Source organism: Archocentrus centrarchus, chromosome 6 (genome assembly GCF_007364275.1).
Source record: "Archocentrus centrarchus isolate MPI-CPG fArcCen1 chromosome 6, fArcCen1, whole genome shotgun sequence".
Taxonomy (NCBI): Eukaryota; Metazoa; Chordata; class Actinopteri; order Cichliformes; family Cichlidae; genus Archocentrus; species Archocentrus centrarchus.
Genome location: NC_044351.1, coordinates 32,624,873 through 32,642,442, shown reverse-complemented (window position 1 = coordinate 32,642,442; position 17,570 = coordinate 32,624,873). Strand labels below are relative to the sequence as shown.

The following is a 17,570-nucleotide window of genomic DNA, read 5'->3' as shown; positions in this document are numbered from 1 at the left end:
TTAGATCAAACGTCACTGTTTCCCAACAGAAAATGAGAATAAATATATTAAATAGTATATAGTTGTTTTGTGGATATAAAACTTTCATGTATCACGAGGTTGATTAAAAGTATCACTTTTCAAGTCCTGGATCTTAAGAAACTAAAAGAATAGATTTTCAAAGCTATAAGTAATATTATTCAACATAAACCTCTCACATGTCTTCACATACAAAACATCGGCCGCTTGATTCAATGTTATTTCCTCTCGACGTCATCGTGCTCGTTAACGCCCATCAGAGGACGGCCGCTGATTGGTCCACTCTGCACCACCTCCTCCCTCCCACCCCTCCGGCGCAAACAACGACCCTGTAATCGGTTATCGAGGGTCTGCGGCGACAGCAAGTGCGTTTAGCCGTGTTGTCCTGGCGTTATTGCAACACTGCAAGCGTAACAGCGTGTTGTTTGCTTTCTGAGGTCACACTGAATGTGTGTTGTTTCCCCGACAAACGGTAGGAGGGCGCAGACGGAGCGGAGCGAGCAGCCAGCCGACACATTGTTTTGAGCAGGCTAGCTAACTTTTGCAGAGTTTAATCGCCATACTGGTCGTTTCATAACCCTTTGAAGTGAAGCTGGTAACACCAACTCGGTTAAAATGGTGACTCTCTCGGCCCTGGTTAGACCTCTGGTTTCGCATCTTCACCGACAGCTCGTCAGGCAAGCCAAGAGTCACCGGATAACGCCTGTCAGAAGATGTAACCTGACTGCGTGCTCAAGCAAATATGTGCTGTCTCAGAGTGAGTACCTGTATTTATAAAGCATGTGCGGTAATGTTAGCTGGGGAGCTGCTCGTCGTCACACAGTGATCATGTATGCACCCCTCACAGTGTCAGTGAGTGTGTGTCAGCGCGGCAGTGGGCGGCTTGTTTCATTCATTGTGGCTCACACAGCACCGGTTGTGGGTCGCTTTTGTTATTCATCTGACAATCGCGTGCAGAGAGGGGTCAGTGTAAAGCTCGAGCCGGACTCTGACCGTCCCTGGATTTCGATCAGTCGCCTCTCTGGTGACTCGGCAGTGTTCAGACTCCAGGTTTTCCAAACACCTATTGATCTCTCTGATCGGTGTGCCCCACACAGGGGCCCTCTGAAGCCCTTTGACCTACATACCTTCATGCACTTCGTTACTTATGAAAGGAATTTCGCTATAAACGCTGTTGATTATTTTGTGCCTGTTAGAGCTTTCATCTCATTTCCACTGTGCATATCCCTGTTGAGGTCTCATAAAAGTCTTAAAAATATCACGTGCTCCACCCATGGCCCTGGCAAATGTGTCACGTGCAACTTTGACAGCATTTGTTTGCACCTTTTGCGTGTTACACAACTGTGAGAGTTGTGAGTCATTTCTCTTTGTTTTCATGTCGCCAGGCTTGTCTGCGGAGGCCTAATAATTTCCTCACCATGCCCTGGTAACATCAGTGTTCCCTTGTTCGCTGTCTCCAAACAAGGACAAGAGTCAACTTGCAAAAAATATGTGTGGAGTAGAGCTTTCCAATATGAACGGGTTATAGATGCTATGCATGGAGTAAATTTTATAAAGGAGAATTTAGCTTTATGTGCTAGCTCAATCTGGTAGTAACTAAGTAACTATTATTAAAACATGAGTAGTAAGCAGGTATGATTTAAGAATGAGTAATAACTCCATAAAAATTTTAAGAGGTTGACAATATGTGGTCACATAGTGGCAAAAAGAAGGTGAAATTACCAGACACCAGGATGGCAGGCTTAGGCTTAACCTGGGTATCTTACAACGCATTGGGAACCATGCTGAGGATGTATTTAAGGAGGTCAGCCACAGAAAACAGCCTCTAGAGGATAAGACAGATGCTGAGGAGCCAGCTCAATAGTAGGACTAACTCCCAAGTCATCAACATGCATCCCCTGGCAGTCGTCAACTGACCACAGGAGGCGATAAATGCCATGCAAACTCACAATCCACAGAGGTTTCTATGGGTAAGGTTTAATTAGCGTTACGATCCACAAAGAAACGAGGAACTCTCCTGAAAAGACGACATGAACTGTTATAAAAGTGCCCCAGGCAGCAAACCACACACTGTGTTGAGGAGGAAGAAGTAGTACTGTGACAAACCAAGCCCTTCTATGCAGTTTATCATTGGTAGACATATCAGCACATGTTGGACATGAATGACAATATGGATACATCTATGAAAGATTGATAACTGATATATAATTATGCCCATAATAGTCATACTCCATCATTAGTATAACATCATTAGCATAACGATACAAATACTATAAATACCTGCCTTGGTATTAATGCAGTTTTTCACAGTGCAGGTATTTTAAAAGGCAGGCAGACAGAAGTCTCTGTAATGGTACACAACATGTCCAAACTATGTTTCCTTCTAGAACATTCGTGGGGGCTATAAATTGTGAGGAGTTGGTAAAGCACTGGCAATTCGTGGTCAGCAGTAGAGCATCTATGGGGACCCGGGTCACATAGTCTGAATGTTCACATGGATGAGCTGCAAAGTCATATCCAGGTGATTCCAGGTTCCTGTACAAGGTATTCCACTGTGAAGGGATGGGGTAAAAAGCCCAAGGTGACATCCAAGCTCCCAAGATTAGGATTTCAGGAGGCCAATCCATGCATCACAGTCAAGAGTATTCTACAGAATCTGAGCCACTCCAGAACACAGATTTTAAGATCAACACTGCAGCAAACATCACACGATCCAAAAAAACATGACCCCAGAGGTCAAATATGGAGGCAGGAATCCAGTGCTTTGGGATTGTTTTTCAGCAAATGGACCCAGAAACCTTGTAAAAGTTAATGAAATCATGAAACATGACCAGTATGTCAAGATTCTCGACAAACAAATCATGCAGTCTACTGAAAAGCTTGATCTTGGGCAGCAACAGAACTTCCAACAAGATAATGATCCCAAACATGCATCAGGCAGGAAGTGGTTTGTGAACAACAAAGTGAATGTTGGTCGAGCCAACACTGACCCTTCAAGAGTCTGTGGAGAGCACTAAAGACCAAGGTCATGGTGAGGAGCGCCTGGAGAAGTCCGGCAAAGAGGAGTGGGCCAATATCCCTGTGGAGATGTTTGTAAAGTTTGTCATCAACTAAAAGAGGCTGTAATCACAAATAAATGTGACAGTTTAGAACATAATTGTCAAGTTTATCCACACAGCCTGAGAAAGAGCCTGCTCTGTAATTAGCTCTTCAGGAAAAAAAAATGGCGACCTACAGCCGCCGTAAGATGATGATCTCTGAGGAAGAGATAAGCTGATAATACATTAATAACCGAAGGATTTTAAATGCATTTTTAAGGCTTGTCATGAAGACACAGATGGCCTCTAAGGACCTATCACTCACCAGAAAGCTCCTTTAAAGTCCATCCATCCATCCATTCACTTCCGCTTATCCTGGTCAGGGTCGCGGGGGGGGGCTGGAGCCTATCCCAGCTGTCATAGGGCGAGAGGCAGGGTACACCCTGAACAGGTCGCCAGCCTGTCACAGGGCCGCTCCTTTAAAGTGTGGTGAGAAAACACTGGCATATCTGGTCTAGTTAGCTTACAGCTGGACAAGAGTTTAATTTTCTCATATCTGCTTCAAAGTAGTCAATTAATCTGAGGGACAGATCTGACAGACACATTTAAATAAAGCATGTAACAACCTAATAGCTTCAAAATGGTTAAAAAATAAATTTAAAAAATCCATTGTGAGTAGCCATTTATGTTTGTCTGTTTAGCCACTGCGTTTGAGGTTAGGCAAAATTAAAAGGATAAAGTCCCAGGTTAATCCTGTGTGCATGCTACACTTTTTTTTAAATTGGAGAATGTAAAAAATGACTTACAGCAATGATAAATAAGAATTTTAATTTAAGAAGAAGAAAAGAAAAAGAAAGCCGTGGTTATTCGTCTGTTGGTCGTAAAATAAAAAAAGCCAGCCTGTTCCTTATTGGGAGAAAAATAAAGTAGTTGGTCAGACTTAAACGAGGAGCTGCTGCTCAGGGAAACTTCTGTTCCAGCAGAGCTTTTAAGTTCAACCATGACAATAAACAAAGTTTATATTTAACTTTAACTAGCCTGTTGTGTCCGTCTGTGTCTGTCCAAAGCATTTCTTTGGCTTGTTTTTGAAGCTGGATTTTCAGCTGGATTTTTATTTGTTTTTGTGCCAGCACATCGGCCTCCTCTTTGACATCTGTCCACTTTTCTGTGCAAAGACGCATTCATTCTTTGTAGACTCTTAAAAAGAGACTCAGAGTAGCAGGGAAGCATACTGATACATTTGCAGCATGCCAGCTTCAGGACAATGGTGCTCTCTGTTCTCTCAGTTGAGCCTGTCAGGTAAAAATTCCTCCTCGGTGGGTTCAGTTGGTTTGGTAGACATTAATGTTAACCTAAACCTAAAGAGATGGCACACCTGAAAGCCTCAGCTCAGAGCTCCTTTGAGGCTCTCGCTCTAAGGGAACCTTGTGCAGAAAGTTTTCTCTGCAGAGGTTTGGAGATATCGTTTTCTCTGTATACTCAGTATTTTCTTACTGTTTTTGTTGAAACTGGTTCTTCCATCAGTCAGTGAGGAGCGCAATTTATAATTTATGTAATGAATTATCACATTTGGTTATTTTGTGTAGTTTCTATTATCTTTACTATCTCATTTCTATCAGTGAGGGTTTGCTAATTAACAGTTCTGTTTGATGGCGGGCGTGACGGGGGCTCAGCTGTGATGGTCCCCCTGCGTGTTGCACCAAACTAATTGGCCCAGAGCACGGTGTTAGGCTGGTTACTCAAGACTGTTTTGAAAGTCTTTGAAAAGGTTCAAGTCTCAGTGCTGCTTCACATCCAGGACACAGTCAGAGGCTTTTATTATGATGCGTCTACAGGAAATGAAGTGCTTTGTCAGCATAGCAGGAAAACCTGAATGATTGCTTGGTACCTCCACCCTGATTTTAAAGCGATAAAAGTGAATTGTGGTACAAAAAGCAGGACATTAGACCAACAGAGACTCGAGTGTGAGGTTCAGGAATTTCAGGCTGTTGGTGACATGAACCTCTTTTACTAATTCTAGACATCTGATCATCTTGAGGCAGTTTCAGGAGCATCGAATAACGTTACAGCTGACGATTACAGTGCATGAGCGTCAATGGCTTTGCGAGCGGTTATTATCTGTTATTGAAATAACAGAGTCAGGCGGCCAAGTCCCCTGGGAGGAGCTGCTGAAATCCGATGAAGCTGAAGGTCACGTCCCAGTCGGACTTGCTCAGCTCTCAGTGGAAACCTTAAGCTCCGTGCTGGATGAATGATGAGGAAAACAATAGACTGAGCTGCCTTTGTGCCCTGTGACAACTGCACATTTTCTTTTTCTTGTTGAGCTGGGTTCAGATAGAGAGGGAAGCCATCTTTTAAACTGTGTGTTTTTCTTTTCTTTAAGTAGAAAGTTTTTTGTTTTTTTTTAATGGTTTTGGATGGATTTCAAGGGAGAAGGCATAAAGCAGAATGAGGGAGCCAGACAAAGTGAGCAGAGCTTTGGGTAATTAGACATCAGCTCTGTTGACAGACGTTGGACCGAGCGTGCAGTCTGACTGGCCAGAGGTCCCGGTCGGGTTCTCCCGCTGTGGAGGGGAGCTGGGGGCGTGCCAAGACATTCCCCGTGTCACTTTCTGTACAGCCAGCCCACTTCCCTCTTATTTAGTAATTTCCTTTAGGAAAAAAAAAAGAAGTAAGGGGACTAAAAGGAAGTATGATTGCTCACTTGCTCCTCTTTCATTCAGTTCCTTTTAAGGGTTCGAGGAGGAAGGATTGTGCTCGGCTTTCTAATACTATCACTCTTTGAACCATCTTTTGTGAAGCATTTTTAATATAAAAAAATGGATTTTATAAAAATGCAGGAAGCAGCAGAGTACAACTTCAAAAGTAAGTTTCAGATTTGGTCTTTTTTTTTCGTTGGTCACTTTTTCCTGTCCCTTAAATTTTGACACAAAGTCGAGAACTGTTATTTTAACTCTGGCTATAAAAAAAAACAACTTAAATCTCACCAACTTTTCTTTGAGTTCCTGCCACTGCTTCTTCTTCATCTTCTCCTCCTCTTAAATCTCTTCTCCAGTGCATCCCATGTGGCAGGGACCCCTTGCGGTACCAGGAGGGGATCGTCAGTCTCCGATTGATATTGTCGTACGAAAGAGCATCTTCGATTCGGAGCTGAAGCCTCTGGTTACCAAATACGACCCACAGACCTGCCAGCAAATCTGGAACAACGGTTACTCCTTTCTGGTCGAGTATGACGACACTACAGACAAGTCCAGTAAGTACTCCTTTCATTTTTGTCAGATAATTACACCATAGAAATGCAGAAAGTAAGATTATAGTTTGTACCATGTGTTATTGCTACTCAGATGGGAACAGGCAAATCTCAGCTGTAGGAATGCATGTTTTGGTCCACACAAGAGGATTATCTTCTCCTGCGCTGCCCCTTTAAGAGCTCTCTGTATGTAGGAAAATCCAGTGAGCAATCCTACATCTAAAAGTGCTGCGTGGATTGTCATGTGACTCGACATGTTTCTGCTGACCTCTACGACTGCAGCACAGTCTGTCTTTAAAGTGTCGCTTTAGTGTAATTACTGGGCCGCGCCAAAACACCGACTTTCCAAACCACTGAGACGCTAAATATAAATCTTAAAATTTTAGTGAAATTATAAATGTTCAAAGCAGCCAAGAAAAAACCAAACAAAAGAAACGCCCACACTTTAAAGGGTGTCACATGCTCCCAGGCTTTGTATTAAAAGCTTTAAGGAGAACAGTAACAGTTTTATAAAGTGGGATTTTATTAGCTTCAGCCTTTATTTATTTTTGACGCGCAGAAACATTTATGCTGCGGTGTATAGATAAAGAGGGATCCTATCAGTGTTCAGATACTGCGGGGGCAATAAAACATCATTACTTCATAGCCTCTCTCCCTGTAATGTTTCCTGGATGGTTTTAGGTCAGTGGTACTCCCTGAACAACCTGTTCCTGAACTTTGTCTGATTATTTCCAACCTTTTGAAGGAGGAAAAAAAAACTTTCCTGACACATGAGCTGCTTCCTCTGGAGGACCTGTGTTTTATTCATCAAACATCTAAAATCTGTAAAAAAAAAAAAAATGAAATTATTATTCACTGATCTTTGATTTTTCTGGTGCAGCGCTACAAGGGGGCCCCCTGCAAGACAAATTTAGGCTTTGCCAGTTCCACTTCCACTGGGGTGAGACCAACGGCTGGGGCTCTGAGCACACTGTGGACAAGAGGCTGTTCCCCGCTGAGGTACCTCAGTGTTGCCACCTGCGTACACTAACACGGGCACGTGGAAAACATAAACCAGGGTCACGTAAATCTGCACAGCCATCACTTTTAGCATGGATTTATTTAAATCCCCTTCTTACTTGCAGTAATTTCCATTGTTGGATAGTAGGAACTAGTAACATTTGTATATTAATTCAAACCAGCATACACACACAAGAGTTGCTCAGCTCACCAAAAGACACAATTTTAACATTTTAACAACAACATTTTAACTCAGTAACTTTGTTTGCAGTTAGTTTAAAGTGTTCGTGCATTTTCCGTCTCTGAACCTGTGTGCGAGGGCTGCTGTGTACCACATAAACACAGAGACCCTGCTCTCGATGACATCAGCGACGTGAATCAGAAAAGTGCAGTTAAGCTGCATGAGAGTCAGTGCTAATAATCTGCAACGCAAATCTTTTTGCACATCTAGAAAATGTACGTGCACTGCAGCTCTCTTGGTTACTGTCGTGGAAATTGTTATTTATACTGAATGTATAGAAGTTACTGTTCTGTAGCAAAGACGGGGTTAAATGTAGACTTGCAGGTTTAACAGACAGCTGGAAAATTACAGATTTTTATACACAGTTCCCTATTTTCAGTGGCTTAAATGTCACAGGGCCAAATGAACACATTAATAGAGAAGTCGCTTAATTTTAAGTCTTTGATTAGAATCCTTTGCAGGCAATCCATGGATGTCACCAAAGATCGGGTTTCCTCCTTTGTGCTGTTATGTTTGTCTGTCACTGTAGCTGTTCTCAGGAACTAACTCAGCCACCGCAGAATATTCCACTTCTTTACCTTCAAACTTCAGGCTGCAGTTCTCTCTAATTAAAAGTGTGTTGACTTTGTAACCACATCTATCAGTCGACACTGACTGAGAGCATGAATGCGCCTCAGCATCAGTGCAGCTAAGACTTTTTGATAAGTCGCCCATTGTGTTTGATTGGCTTCTTTTTTTTTGTCTTGCATCAGTGTAGTCACTAAATTAGCATCACCTGAGACACAAACGCCACCGAGTACATGAGCCTGTTCATACCTGTAACAGCGATGTTCTCTCATTCACACGCTCTGTTCATGCTTAAAAAGCCCTGAGCTTGCAGCTGCTGGATTAATGTAGCATGCAAAGTGCAGAAACACTGCACACTGTGTATGTTATTGTGTAACTGAGCTGCTGACTGGAAACTCACATAGGTATTACTTAGGAAGCAGGTAATTGTGTGAGAGAGGGGAGCTTAATTCACACCCTCTGCAATTACTTTCTACATGATCACATCTTTATGTAACCCCTCACTGCATCCACGGCTGCACTGATGCCAGCATGTACAGTTTGTTGATGTGTAACAAGTTGCTCATTAATCAAAATTAAGGATCATGTCGGACGAATGCAGGTCTTTAAAAAAAACAAAACAAACCTGTGGTTAACATTAATGTCTACCAAAAAGAGCTGTGGGACGGGACAGCAAAAGGCTGAAAAGGTCAGTGATGCTAAAATGAGCTGGAGGAACATTTTGCAGCTAATTAGGTTAATTTAGCAACAGGTCAGTAACATGATTGGATATAAAAAATAAAAAAAGAGCATCTTAGAGATGCAGAGTTTGTAAACTTGAGCAGAGGTTCACCAGTCTGGAAAAAAATGCATCTACAAATTGTGGAAGAATTTCAGAATAATGTTCCCCAGTGTAAAGTCATCATCTGCAGTACAAAATATCGTCTCTCTTGTGAAAATCCTTATACCCATGATCTTCAGGCTCTTTGGCAGCACTGCATTAAAAACAGGTGTGATTCTGCTACGGAAATCACTGCATGGACTCCGGAACGCTTCCAGAAATCAATGTGGGAACAGAGTTCACCGTGCCATCCACAAATGCAAGTTAAAGCTCCATAATGCAAATAAAAAGCCATATGCGAACATGATCCCGAAATGCCACCAAAGCTTAATGGACTGAAGCAAAGTGGGAAAACCTGTTCTGTAGTCAGACGAATCCAAATCTGAAATGTTTTTTTTGAGAACACAGATACCGCAGAGTAAAGAGGAGGAGGCTGATCCGGCTTTTTATCAGCGCTCAGATGAAAACCTGCATCTCTGATGGTGGTGCATCAGTCCCTGTGGAAGTGGCAGCTTGCACATCTGGAAAAACACCATCAATGCTGAAAGGGAGATACAGGCTTTAGAGCAACATCTTCCCATCCAGACGTCTGTTTCTGCATCTGTTACAGCACCACGTTGTCGTAGTAGAAAAGTCCAGGGGCTGAATTGGCCTACCTGCAGTCCCGACCTTTAACCAGGTGAAAACATCTGGCAAACATCTGGGAACTGAGGAGACGAGTTAAAAGAAGAGGGGGATGCTACACAGTGGGAAACACGGTCCTGTCCCAACTTTTTTTGTGATGTGTCGCTGCCATCAAATTCAAAATAACCTTTTTTTTTTTTTTAAATATATTAATTTTTTCAGGTGTGTTGTGAATAAAATATGTGTTTATGAGATTTGCAAATCACTGCGCTCCGATTTTATTTACATTTTTACAAAGTGTCCCAACTTTTTGGAGAATATGATTACACAAGCTTATAGATAGAAAAAAGTGCTTTATTATTAATAATATATTAATCAGTTCATATAAAAACAGAAACAGCTGTTCATTCACAAAGGAGATCAGACCTTATTGTAGTCTGCCGTGTTGGGGTGGGCAACAGCAAGACCAGAACTGGCAGTTAGAGCAGCTCTCCAGTAACCTGAAGGTTTCTGGTTCGAATCCCTGAAATCCCAAATAGAGCCATCTCAGAGACGCTGACATCTCTGAGATACCGATATAGAAGAGATCTTTTCCCAGTTCATGTGTGTTAGCTGTAAAATGAAGCCTGGAGCCGGTGCAGGAATCCAAACGTTCTCGCTGTAGCCGGCTTAATGCACACAGAACAAAAGCTCACCCAGTTTATTTGTGAATGTTAATACTTAAAACTATAATTCATGCCCTTAAAGAAGTTGTAGTGAAGCCAAGATTAAAATAATCAAAGGGTAAAATTGATATCTGCTGAAACAAAGTGCAGTGACTTCAGTTTACCTCTACTTCTTTTCAGAGTGAAGTGCTTAGTAGATGTGGAGCTTATTTTTATGTTGTTAGGCTGCTACACAGGAATGAACTCCATGACCCACATGTTAATGCACTCACAGTAGAAACCCCTCTTGCAGTGACCTGCAGCCAATAAGATGCAACAGTCTCCTCTGTGTTTAACAGAAATAACAGGGTTTTTTTCCTGAGCAAAGTAAAAAATGTTACATTAAACTTTAGCAGGTTTTTATTGTTACTGTGTTTTTATTATCGTGTTTTGAGTTAATTGATGTCTGCACACCTGAAAATTACGGCAGTCTTCTCTGCTGGACCTCTAACACCCGTTATGAGGGTCGCCAGTGCATTCAGACTTACGCGGTGAATCTTTATAGAGGCTACAATGTAACCTATACAGGTGGCTGACGTTAGCAGCATTTATGCTTTTGAATGGTGTTAATTACCTTCTGGTCATGTCCCAGTTTTTTATGGGCAGGCGGCGACAATGGAAACAAATAAAATTGTGGGATTTTTATCCTCCCGGGGCCCCACGCTTTGCTCTGGTTACTTTTTTCCCATATTTGTCCCACGAGTTTTTCCACTTTGTACATTCCGCAACCTACTTCCAGGAATATCCTGAGTCCTCATATTGAGCTGATGATTATTGTTTTCTTGCTGATTAAATTAAAAATACTAAGTCGAAAAAGGAGCCGACACGCCTACAGAGCACATTTAACACAGTAGTAGAAAAAAATATTCATAACTTTTTTTATCGAGTGGGCGATGCCCCCGTTTGGATGGGCTGAGCCCACCCCCGCTCGTAGCTTAAAGTGGCCACATGGAGATTAATCATGTAGGTATTCTTATTAATGTAATCTCATATGTGCCGCCTTCAGTCTGAGTCACTAACATGTTTAATGTCAGAAAGAGAAAGAAGGAAGGGAACAACCACAGTGCTGTTAGAACAAATATTAACTTAAGTTGTGGTCCTTCTACATGCCCTCGTGTTCCTGCTGGAATTGTTTGTTCTTGAAATGTTAAAGTGTTGTACAGAACTGGTTTTGGAGGTTCCTGTCTGTATTATATTGCATATCATGTTCGAGGCGTGCAGCAAACATAAAGGGTGTGTTTGTCTCTCAGCAGCCGGGTTTACAGACTGGCACAGATGTCCTGCATCTATTTTCATGTTGTTCCATTACCTTCAAGCACACTTATGTAACAAGAAGTTCCTGTGTGTGTGTGTGTGTGTGTGTGTGTGTGTGTGTGTGTGTGTGTGTGTGTGTGTGTGTGTGTGTGTGTGTGTGTGTGTGTGTGTGTGCATGGCCTCCACCAGGCTCTAGTTAGTGGTGTTGGGAATATATCTGTGTCATGGTTCTCATCACTCAGCAGTCTTTGCGTGTGTGTGTGTGTGTGCGTGTGTGTGTGTGTGTGCGCAGAGGATCAGGTTACAGTTATGATTCATAGCATAGTAGCATCTTTTTTATTTCAACATATTTTAGTTAGCAAAACCATTCTAAAAATTGTAAAAATCTTTTCATTCAGAAAACAGATGGAAAGATTATAGCTGTTACATTTTTAATAACATGCAGACAAACTCATGATGTCTTTGTTTGCTGTGCCTCTTTAGCTCCACTTGGTCCACTGGAACTCTGATAAGTACAGTCTGTTTGAGGAGGCAGTGATGGAGGATAACGGGCTGGCTGTCATTGGAGTTTTTCTAAAGGTACAACACACACACACACACACACACACACACACACACACACACACACACACACACACACACACACACACACACACACACACACACACACACACACACTCTTAATTCCTTGAAATAATTACTCAAAATCACCTGTTAGTCTACCTTTATTTTACATTACCTGCTTGCAGCAGGTTGATGCCTGTTAATGTGAGAGAGTGCTGTGTAATTTCATTGGCCCTCCAGCTGATTTGCACTGTGATCCAGACTAACGTGTAATCTTTGCGTAGGTAGGAAAGAGACACGAGGGGCTGCAGAAACTGGTAGATGCTCTGCCTGCAATCAGACACAAGGTTAGTCACACACACATGTGATCGATTGTTTTTCTCTGCTCTTGTGACAAAATATTTCTGTCAGTTCTAAAGTTGCCAGTTTATAGGAAGGTGGTGCCCTCTAGTGATTCAGGCTTCATTCATACCGCAAGTGTCAAAGCCTTTTTCACCAAGCAGTCAGAAGAGCTGAAGTCAGACTAAATCCATAGCTGTGTGTTCACTGCGTCTCCAGAGCCGTGAAGATGAGGCAAATTACACTTCAGCCAGTACTTAAATGAAGGTGGCATGTAGAAGTGTTTCTAGTGTTGCAACAATGTAGTTCAGAGAACGGTGCAGAAAATAAAAAACAAGCAGCAGTAAGAGCAGCAGAAGATTGCATCAGATTGCACTCTGCCAACTAAGAACAGGAAACTGAGGCTGCACTGGGCACACGCTCGTCACACCCACACAGCTTTAATTATGAATTTTTGGTTGTCGTGTTAGATACTGAGAAGAGTCCATGGATTCACGGGAACTGGTGTTAACAGTTCAAGCTGCTGGTGGTGTGAGCACAAGGCCAACTATATTCAGTGATTATTCTGAACTGTCAATCATGCAAAGCTACTCCAGTAGAGTCCAAAAATGAAACCGTGGAGCCAGAAATTAAGATAATTGGTCCCCTTTAGCTGAATATTGTTTCATTGGACTTCTGCAGGGCAGTGTGGTAGAGTTTACCCGGTTCGACCCTGGCTGTCTGTTACCCTCCAACACTGAAGACTACTGGACGTACCACGGCTCTCTGACCACACCTCCTCTGACAGAGTCCGTCACCTGGATCATTATGAAACAGCACATAGAAGTCAGCCATGACCAGGTAAGTACAGTGTTTTTAACAGTTATATCAATAAAAAGTAAAAAATGTCATTAAAGCTGCACTAATCAGGTTTTTCATATTCAATACATGAAAAAGGAACATTTTCATGTATATGTTTTTTTTTAGTGTTTCTGAGCCGTCCTCCTCTGTTAAACCTCACATCAAACATCATCCAGCCGAGAACCAGACGTCACACAAATAAGTACAGAAAAGTAAATGAACACTGTAGAGAAACATGGTAGTCTCTGGAGCTTGAAAAAAGCGACTGGACTTCTTTAAATCTTAAGGAGAAACACAATTCCAAATATACTGTGAATACTATGAGAGTTAATGCTGCCCCATAGAGGACAAAAATCATTGGTGCAACTTAAGTTCAGTTGCACACCAACCTCTGAAGATGTGTTTTTGTGTTTCAGCACCAGTTTGTCTTTCAAGGCAGCTTTCAACAAGTTTCTGTCTCTGTCTCTGACTCTCTCGCCCCTTCAGCTGGCTGTCTTCCGGAGCCTTCTGTTCACCTCAGCCGAGGAAGATGCGCAGAAGAGCATGGTGAACAACTTCCGTGTGCAGCAGCCTCTCCGGGGGCGCGCCGTCCGCTCCTCCTTCACACCCTTCCTGCAGGAGGCGCCATAAGCTGAAAGCGACAAGCGCCACCACTGACGCTGCTGGATCCTTTCGTCTTCTCTTAGAGTAACGCACACAGTGACCACTGTTTTTTTTTTTTTTTCTCTTCAGTCCATCAGAATGTGTTGCTGCTCATCAGCATCTGATGCTGGAAGCAGGTTTGGAAGTATGCAGGCAGACTGTTTCTGATTAGCAGAAAGTTTTTATTTTCTTTCAGATTTTTGGTTTGACATTTTCAGACCATTAACCAATAAGGGATGCTTGCTGAATGGTATTTATCATATAGTTACAGTTCCCCCCAGTTACTGCAGCTCAGTGTGGAGAGTCACACTGAGCTGCAGGTAATAACTCCACAGCAGTGTGTGCTGTCCACAGTCGTAACTACAGCAGAGAGTGCTCAGATCTCCTCGCTGTGATGTTTTTATCCATATAAGGAGCCTGGAGCTGTGGTACGTTTACAACACAATGCCCAGGAGATTTTACCGAACTGTCAGGGGAATGGGCCTCCCCAGTAAAACGGTAAAACATCAGTGTTTTACCGTTTGTACCACAATGTCACTTTTTAAAAATTCTTGTGCATCATTTGTTGGATTTACTGTTGTTCATTTCTTTATTTTTTGCCATCTACACACTTTAAAACGGTTGCTGTCTTCAGCTGTTACAAAGAGATTATACTATATACAGAACATCTGACATCTAGAAACCTGTGTTTGATTCAGAGATCTTATAATTTCAAGAGAGCTTGAAAACTCTCTCTAAGCCTTCGTTCTTCTACATAGAACTTGTGTTGCTGATACGCACAATCATGCCTGGTTACTAAAGCACATGCGTGCACCCTGATCGACCCAGGGTGCACGCACTGGTCCCAAGCCTGGTGCACCCAGTTCTCTTCCATTACTCTGTCTTACATTGTTCTTGGACACCATAACCACAGTGCCTTTTAACGTTCTCTCTATGACTCACTGCTCTTTTGAGCATCACCCCCACCTCTCACATTGTACAGTGGTTGGTGGTCACTCACAGAAATGGTGGAGGCTGTGATCCTCACCTCGTTTGTCTTTCAGACAGGTGTACTATGAAGCAAGAAGTCAGTTTTCAGAGAGGTAGCGCTCTTTAAGTCACTGTTGCAACTTACGGTGAACTCCTGGTCTGCCGCAAAATGCTCCACATAGTCACAGGAATTTACTTGCATTCAGTTGGTTGTACAAAAATAAATATTCTTATTATTGATCCTATTCAGCTGCCAAGTCTGTCAAAGTATATTCAGTCAGAAATCTCCACGTCTCTTTCATTGCGCTGTGGGCCGGCGTCAGGCCTGAACGCACAGGTGTAAAAGCTTTAAAGTTTCAGAGCTCTAAAGTGCAGCTGCCACGTTAGCGTGAAGATATATTTGCATATGAATTCAAATGAACGATTTTCTTCAGCATTGGGCTCTGGCCTTACTGCCAACATTACTGTTGCTTTTATTGATCTCTAAATAAAGCAGGCTGGCACTCCATTGATCCATTTTGTCTGGAAAAAAAGGGTCAAGTGACACATCAAGCAGCTCTTTTTATGTGACTGCGCAGGAGCTGAAGGAGGCGTCCCGGGTTAACACAAATTTATAATCACCGTTGTGATACCTGCTATCTTTGACAGGAGTTTTATGCTTTGAGCCAGCTAACACACAAAAAAGCCTGGATAGGTTAAACTTGCTTCATCGTACACTCCTGACTGAATCAGGCTGTCATTGTGTATGTGTGTGTGGGGGGGTCCTTCTAGTGCACTTTGTTGTATTGTAACAGGATTAATTGTGTTAAAGTGATAGAACAAATCAGTTTGTTGTTTTCAGAGGGGAACAGGTTTAAAGTTACAATTATATTTGCAATGAAATGTAACGCAGAATCTCTAAACTGTGCTGTTTGGATTGGCCACAGGGGAACATATTGGCTACAGTGTTGCAACATGCTTCTGTTTTTCTATATCTAGGTTCCACTATTTGAGTTTAACCTGATGTACTCTATCCAGAGGGGACCTGTTATGGGTGTTTCCAGCAACATATTTTAATTCTTGGGCAACTTTGGGTGATTCATGGTGCAGATTGATACTTATCTTGTACCAGGCCAGGTTGCTTAAGAGCTTTAGGGCTTAACTTTCTTCTGACTGGCTGCCCAGAAGGTTGGTGGGGCTTCTGCACTCTGAGAGCTGTGTGCCCCATCACCTGTGACATCGTCCAGACCCAGAAGTAAGTTTCTGGCCATGTTGAATATGAGCATTCATTATTGTAGCATTAATATGACAGAATATGAGTAAAAGCATAGCAGCTTTAAAGCTCTAAACTACACAGACTCACTGCAGGGCTGAGGGTTTTGAAATCAGGTGTGAGCTTAATGCAACATTGCATCATCAAGAAAGGTTTGGCAGTAGTTCTGCTTTGGCTCATGTCCCACTGCTGCGGTACGCTGGCAGAATCGGACAGTGCAGCACTGTTAGAAAGTTTGAGGTAAAGACGAGCTAGAAGGAGGGCTCTGGCAGAAGGAAACATGCATGCAAAGACTTGTCTGGCTCTGAGATCGGTTGTACTTCAGGACTGCAAATGCTGCATTAGAAGCTCGAACATTACACCATATCTGGCCACTTTTAGCGTCATCTGCGTGTAAAGGTTTTGTTCCCCAGTGACCTACAGTTGCGCTGAAGCGAGACGAGAGGTCACGGTTGTCTTAATAATCCCTCTGTAACAATGCAACTGTCCAAACTGGGCCTCCTCCCGGCAGCGACGCTCACATGAGGCATAAACGCACCGCTCCATCTCCCCAGCGGGTCCTCCGTCGGCTCCCCGGTTGAGGCCGAGCATGAAGCTGCAGAGTGACTGCTTCAGTGGATGTGCATTGAAAGGATGCGATGTGCACTGGGTGACGTTAACTGGTTGTGAAGGCTGCAGGCTGGCTGGATAAACACTGGAGGGGCCGCAGAAAGCTGAAGTGAAGTTGAAATGGAATTTGATGAGGTTGTGTTCTTGGGTTTTTTTTCTTCTTCTGTGTTCAATGTATTGTACTAACATGGAGACAAGGGACCCAGTGCTGCCTTCATCTTGTACAGATGTATTTGAATTGTTCATCATCATCTGCCTTTGTTTTTCATGGCTTTTTTTTTACTCATGTTGTAGCCTTTTTTTTAATTACAGTGCTATTAATATTAACATATTGTAATGCACATGTTCAGTCAGTGGAAAACGGATTATTTAAATGGATTGTTCCATCAAAATTTGGGGCACTAGAAATCCGTTTACGGTGCTTTTTTTCATTGATGGGTAAAAATGATACATTTTTGCATCAATTGCATCTAAAGGCATATAAAGTCTTCCTCTCCTTGCATTTTTCCCCCATATCATTACATGCTTTTCTAATCATAGATGTACTACAGATCCTGTTGTACTTTCCTGTTCTTCTGTAGCTCCCTGTGATGTTTTAGCAGGTGTATGTGTATAGTTTACACACTGTGTGCAGTACGTATTTTAGCTGTTTATTTGCTGAGTGTGTGTAGCCCACATTCCTGCCCTGCGGGGACCTGCTAGGCCGTCCAGCAGTGCACGCTGGAAGACCCTCCTGTTACTCGGGGTGATGCTGTAAGCCACCTAGCATCGATGGAAATATGATTTTAAATAAACTGACATTAATAAATATTGTAAAACAATAAAGTGTAATATGATGTA

The 17,570-nt window shown here is 42.6% G+C and overlaps 1 protein-coding gene across 2 annotated transcripts; it reads left to right on the top strand.

The window, feature by feature from the left end:
• The first annotated feature begins 320 nt into the window (after positions 1-320).
• Positions 321-17,570, top strand: ca5a (carbonic anhydrase Va). Of its 2 annotated transcripts, none has more exons than XM_030730887.1 (7): positions 321-775; positions 6,112-6,309; positions 7,187-7,305; positions 11,999-12,094; positions 12,364-12,426; positions 13,100-13,258; positions 13,745-17,570. In XM_030730887.1, the coding sequence occupies exons 1-7, from the start codon at positions 634-636 to the stop codon at positions 13,886-13,888; spliced, it is 921 nt and encodes a 306-aa protein (XP_030586747.1). In that variant the 5' UTR covers positions 321-633; the 3' UTR covers positions 13,889-17,570. The 2 variants fall into 2 exon arrangements, with proteins under 2 accessions (XP_030586747.1, XP_030586748.1); XM_030730888.1 differs by lacking the exon at positions 13,745-17,570 and adding an exon at positions 13,385-13,725.

What these genes read in the sequence shown, in the direction of transcription:
- ca5a (XM_030730887.1), top strand. Translation starts at nt 634, where the DNA reads ATGGTGACTCTCTCGGCCCTGGTTAGACCTCTGGTTTCGCATCTTCAC. An exon ending in AGAGGCTGTTCCCCGCTGAG is followed by an intron (nt 7,306 to 11,998) that starts GTACCTCAGTGT and finishes GTGCCTCTTTAG; the next exon opens with CTCCACTTGGTCCACTGGAA. An exon ending in TGCCTGCAATCAGACACAAG is followed by an intron (nt 12,427 to 13,099) that starts GTTAGTCACACA and finishes GGACTTCTGCAG; the next exon opens with GGCAGTGTGGTAGAGTTTAC.